This window comes from Cryptomeria japonica, chromosome 2 (genome assembly GCF_030272615.1).
Source record: "Cryptomeria japonica chromosome 2, Sugi_1.0, whole genome shotgun sequence".
NCBI classification, from domain to species: domain Eukaryota; kingdom Viridiplantae; phylum Streptophyta; class Pinopsida; order Cupressales; family Cupressaceae; genus Cryptomeria; species Cryptomeria japonica.
The window spans coordinates 667,235,239-667,241,491 of record NC_081406.1 but is presented as its reverse complement, the minus strand read 5'-3'; the positions used below and the strand labels follow the sequence as shown (position 1 = coordinate 667,241,491).

The window sequence follows — 6,253 nt, the reverse complement described above, 5'->3', positions numbered from 1 at the left end:
AACATTCGCATTGATTAAAAAATACCTATCATGATTCCATTCTTCATTCTTTATATTTCTCTATATCTTTCTTCAACCACTTCAATCTATTGCATTAGAATTTTCCTCCATTCTCTTAATTACACAAAAGGACTAGTTTAATGTAAATTGGAGTTGAATTGGGTGTCAATGAGATTATTAGTGACATGTTTATGTCTATAATACTGAATAATTCTATTCTTTAAGAAAAGGCCATTTGTGAGGTTATTGGTCCCTGAACAACTCCCTTTAACATGTGTATCCATTTTTCATTCAAATTTGAACCCCATCAATAAAATAATAATATGAAAGATTATTTTGGCATTGGCCTTAAGAAAACCAAGCCAATATAAAAAATACAAATAATGGGATGGGTGACATCTTGGATTTTTATAAATTTCAATCTTGGAACTAATATGAATTATTTAATTTAGTGAATGAGAAAACAATTTTTTTTGAGGCTAGAAATTTATTTATTCTTCATTAGAAATTTAATAGTTAATTATTATTTAATTTTATTTTTTATGCGTGTATGTATGTATGTATGTATATATATATATGTATATATATATATATCTATATATATATATATATATATATATATATCTCTCTCTCTCTCTCTCTCTCTCTCTCTCTATATATATATATATATATATATATATATATATATATATATATATATATATATATATATGTCTGCATAGATATATAGATATAATATATGTATATACATATATTATATACATATGCATATATTTTAAATGTAAGTTTAAAATTTAGTTTCATTTTTTTCATTAAGTTAGACAAGATTTAAAAATTCTCATTAATTTTTTCAAAATATCATAGTAAAAAATTAATAATTCATTAATATTTTAAAAGTTAAAAATATATATTTGACATGTGCATATATGTATTAATTACATCAATACAAGATTTATAAGAAATTATTATTTTTATCTCAATAAAATGTTAACATAGTGTCCACAACTCTTGATGTTTTGCTAAACTTTGTAGCACCTCTTTCAAATATATGATTTTTACAAAATAAATTTCAATTATTTATAAAAAAAATTAAAATATTATAAGCTACATTCAAAATACTATAAGTTCTATTATCAATCTCTTTTGAAAATTTGTGAATAATATTTTTAATTTCTTGCATGAAAATACTTTATGCCTATTTTTTCACATTTTAACTACTAGTTGAAGTGTTGGTTGGCCCATCATTAACTTGCACATACAAATTGCAAAATTTAATTTATAGAAAAAATAAAATTATAGTCTTGAAACTAAAAATGCGCAATTTATAAAATTAATATAAAAAATTATATACAATAATTTTATACATTAAATATATTTAATTTCTAGAGAGTAAAATTAAATCAATAGCTTACATCTATAAATTAAACCTGGCACAATTAATTAATTTTAAATAGAAATATCAAGGTTAATACATACATAGAAATTCAAAAACAAAATTTTATTCAATAAGAATATGTAATCAAAACTTGAAAACAATAATGCTCAAGTTCAGTCATATGTGCTTTTGACAAGCAAACTTTAACTTAAACATAACACAATTAATTAATTAAGTTCAAAAAGACCTAACCTAAGATTAATACATAGAAATTCAAAAGAAGAGTGCTATTCAACAGCAAATATGTTATCAGACTTGAATGTAATAATGTTCAAGTTCAGTCATATCTGCTTTTGACAAGCAAACTATAACTTCTACACCTCCAACATTAGTGTATGAATCCATTAAGATTATAAGGCCTTCCATGAACATCAGTGGAGGGCCTACATACACTGACTCACCCGTTCCAAAATGAAAATTCTGCATAGGAAAATTCATCCAACTTACTGGCATCACATCAATTCCATCACTAATTGTGGCCGGTCCTAAACTTTGCTTTCTTAACTCAGAAAAGTCAATTGCTGAACGTATAAAATAATCATCAGCTTTAGTAATTGACTTGTGGATCAAATCTGCAGTAAATTCTAAAGAGCTATTTATTATCTCGGATGCACTGGTTTGAGCACTTGAATCATAGACAGCATTACCAAAGAATTCTTTAGGCAAGGGAGGATTCAACCTTTTTCTTCCATCCACTGAAATGCAAGCTTTGGTTTGCACATCTCCATTAAGGCCTCGAGCTTTGGTAATGATTTTCCACATATAGGCAACAAGGATTTCAAAAGTAGTATAGGGTTTTTTTGACTTATCAGATCCATTTACCTTTGACTTGAGCTTTTGTAAAAACATTGGATCAAAATGAATTTTTTTTGTGGTTAGAGTGGACATCATTGGAGAGTGCTCATGGAACATATTGTTATATTCATAATGATCGAAGCATGGGCGGGGAGGATCTCTTGCTTTTAATAAAGATCGGTCATGTACTGGAGGTATAATACCCTCTCCTCTAATAATTTTACCCCACGAATTCAAGAAAAAAGTAGCTGCTTGTCCGTCTGCAACATGATGATGACTAGCTATGCCTATCGCCATCCCTCCACAAGTGAATCGAGTAAACTACATCAACAAATCTTGTTAGTTTTAAAAAATAACTAAAACAAATCTTATAATACCTTCGTGCCTGCATAACTAAAATAATTAAAACAAGTCTTGTAATATTTGCATGAGTAAAATTGGAGTTATCATACCTGCATGAGTAAGAGCTCATTGACCACGGTGGATGTGAGTGGCACCAACTTGAGGAGGAATGTAGATGGGTGGAAGGGCATTGCATCTGCTATTGTTCCATCTGCTTCAACTTCTATGACAAGCACACCCTCGTCATTCAGATTGATTCCAAGGCACCCGCTTGGTGTGTCTTTCGTGTATCTCCCTGCCCATTCTCTGAACTCCGCCAGAACTTTGCCCAGTGTTTCCTTCAACACCTCTGAGCTCGGGGTCGGAGCTTCAAAAACATGCAGCACCTTGTTGTACATTGGATATGCAACTAGATCCAGATTGTTCAGTTCAACAAGCTCACGATGATCTTTACCCGCAGAGGGTTTGATCAAAACACCTTCACCTCTCAACACTTTCATTCTCCTCTCTCTCTCTTTTCTCTCTAATGCAAACGAAATGTCTTGTCTTGTGCTTTCACAATGAGCGATTTCTCAAGGGACACACACCTCTTTAAATATTAAAAAACAGAACATTTTCTTTTTCGAGCTAGAACAGTGCAGGCACTCCAAATAATGTTAACCGACTGGCCAGTCTATACAGACTGAAAAGATAACTATTTAATATTTCTTTGGGTTTTTTAATTAATTCTCAAATAACGTGTGTGATAAGAAATCTCTGCCATAAATGCTGTACCACGTTGTCCAATCCTCGTTCTTATCTTCAAATCTACAATTTGTGTTGTTTTTTAACAGATGTTGTGGCTGAGTTTCACATTAACAAATCATTTCGAGGGATTTGTTAATGTGAAACACAGTGATTTTGTCGCATCTAATTTATTGACTTGAATACCAGTTGACAATAGTAAGTATTACTTTTGAAGTATTCAATTTAACGTAAGCTATCGCAATCCACCTGTGCATTTTTTTATATGTGCGGAGATGATGATCTATAAACAAAATTTTTCTTCCTTCTAGACTGAACAAAGATTTTAGAAATGACAGCATTTTCCATGTGAAAGGACATTTTGGATCTGTAGAGATAATGAATGTTCCAAAGGATAAACCACCATTGAATGACAAAAGAACAAGAATATTTTGAAACAAATTACAGATTTCAGTACGGTTCTCACATGGTCGTCCACACCCCACACAGTGCACAACAACATTTTTGTCTTTCACCAAGTGTATTATTGTAATTAGAACTATTCTGATTGGTTAATAGTTTCAACTATTATTCTAACTTTCACATGAATTGAAGACAAAGCTTATTAAATTATAGTATTTATTTGATCTACAATGCACAATCAATTAATTTTTTTATTTGTATATTAATATACAATAATTTTGAGCTTCGTATTCTAAGTTTAATGCTAGTCAAATTATGTTTTGAAATCATTTTGATGTTTGTATTCTTTTGCATGTTTTTAGGCTGATTTGGTACTCATCTTATCAGTTTTGCCCCATAGTGCCAATGTCATTCTTGCAGATATGAGCTTTGGTTGTCATTGATGTCAAACTTGTTGGTCTGGAAGGGACACTAACCATTCGTTGGATCCAAGAAAGGTTTTGAGTTGTGAATTTTGTGTAAGTTTCTACAAGAGTTGTGTGTATGTATGGAGGGCACTCATAGATGTTTGTAACAAGAAATAATGATAAGTTGATGTCTTTCTGAAGCTCTATCAATGTTGTGTGCATACCCGAGTTGTGTTTCAATATTGTCTAACTATTCCAATGAATAGTTTGTCCTATTCCTTTTTGGTCTGGTACATGACGTGTATACCTCAAATGGCTACGTAGTTTCAAGGCAGTTGAATGTATATATATCTCAGTTTTCAACTGATAGGACCTTACAACAAAAGTTGCTCATGTTTGTGTTTTGTTAGTATAGTTCAGTAAAATATTAGGGAGGAATGTGTTGCATTCCTCATCTTGTCAACTGATGGACTCATGTAGATAATTTATTTGAGTCCTTTAATATCATATATTGTTGTGTTGACCAATTGTAAGTATATTTTGTTCTTTGGATTAAAATTTGGGAAAGTTGTGATTGATATTAGCATTTGAGGAAAAACTAAGGGGTTTAGGTCTGTGTGGTAACATGCAGTTGTATGAAAGTTATTTTGGGAGTATCTAGAAGGTGCACCAACATGGTGTGACCTCTCACATGTTTCATTTTTCTTTCAAATTTCTTTTGGAGATTGTTTTGAGGCTGATGTTTATAAATATACACATTACATATCTTTAAGCTAACCTAGCAAAATATTATTGAGGATGTGTTTGATATTTAAAAGACATAATCATTATATTGAGAATAACAAGTAGGAGTGTTATGCAAAAAGAATATTAAGTTAAATATTAGAGTTCCAAATGAGTAATAGAGTAGAAATGAAGGTTGCCTTTTATGTGTACTGAAGTACTAGCGTTCCGTTAGATGCTTGTCTATAGTTCACTCTTATTGACATTTCTATACCAGAAGAATCATATCTTGTCCTAAAGAAGTGATTTTCAGTTTATGCAAGAAACTATTACATGTCTCACTCTAAGGTTGTGTGCCTTAGTCTACAAGTCATCTTTAGAAGCAGTGAGCTCCCTGGCCATTGGCCCAAAAATTTGTAATCTATTATAATATATATTGTGACTTGATTTTCATCATTTTTTTTCAATATAAAAAATCCTAGTGTTCATGTGTGTTTGATTTAGTAGACTCATTTATTTGTCTTCATGCACTTTGTGGATAAGGTGTATGATAATGCAAGAAGTTGAATATTATCAAGTTCTATTATATGTTGATTCACCCCCCTCTTGTAAAAAATCTAGTAGTTTTCAATAATCATGCCCTCTCATAGTTTCTCTTGTTTCAAATTATATTTTATATGTATTAGGTTTTGTATTTCTTAGTGTTTATTTTTTATAGGAGCTATAACTATGTAAACACTAGCATAATGCATAGACTACATGTTGCACTAGTTCCGATGATATACTAACGCACAAGCATTATTTTTTAGCATTTCAACCCCTACTGCATGTCTAAGTCAGTGGTAAGAACTCTATAGAAAATCTAAACGACTTTTTGGACCTTGGATTCACCAAATTTTCCTCCTAAACTTATTTTGAATGCACAAATCACTATAAATCTCTCAATATTTCTTAACCCCCTTTAATATTGTAACCTCTCAACTTTTAAGTATAATTTATACATACTATAACACTCTTTTAGTGCTGTGATCTCTATGTGAATTTAACTAATATTTTCTCCTAGAACCCCTTCGTAGAATGGAGTTGTTGAAAGGAAGAACATAACTATTTTGGATGTTGCTAGGAATATGTTGATTGAAGGAGATGTTGCAAAGACCTTTTGGAGAGAATCTATTAGCACTGTTGTATACACATTCATCCGGGTACATATAAAAGGTTATTCTGATAAGACTCCTTATGAATATTGGTTTGCTTATGTTCCTATAGTTAGATATTTTAGAGTTTTTGGAATTAAATGTTATATCAAAAGAGATGAGGATATATGAAAGTTTGATGCAAGATGTGATGAAGGAATCTTCTTGGGTTATTCTACTATGAGAAAGGTCTACCAGTGTTACAATAATAG

The 6,253-nt window shown here is 30.8% G+C and overlaps 1 protein-coding gene across 1 annotated transcript; it reads right to left on the bottom strand.

Moving 5' to 3' along the window:
• Window positions 1–1,684: 1,684 nt before the first annotated feature.
• On the bottom strand, window positions 1,685–3,072 carry LOC131053435 (agmatine hydroxycinnamoyltransferase 1-like). Its single transcript, XM_057988042.2, has 2 exons — window positions 2,683–3,072; window positions 1,685–2,551 (listed from the first exon to the last, which is right to left on the bottom strand). Exons 1-2 carry the CDS (start codon window positions 3,070–3,072, stop codon window positions 1,685–1,687), a joined length of 1,257 nt encoding a protein of 418 aa, XP_057844025.2.
• Between the last annotated feature and the right edge of the window lie 3,181 nt (window positions 3,073–6,253).

Excerpts from the sequence above, each read along its gene's own strand:
- LOC131053435 (XM_057988042.2), bottom strand. The coding sequence starts at position 3,072 with ATGAAAGTGTTGAGAGGTGAAGGTGTTTTGATCAAACCCTCTGCGGGT. Across the intron at positions 2,552-2,682 it reads ATGAGCTCTTACTCATGCAG|TTTACTCGATTCACTTGTGG; the intron begins GTATGATAACTC and ends TTGTTGATGTAG.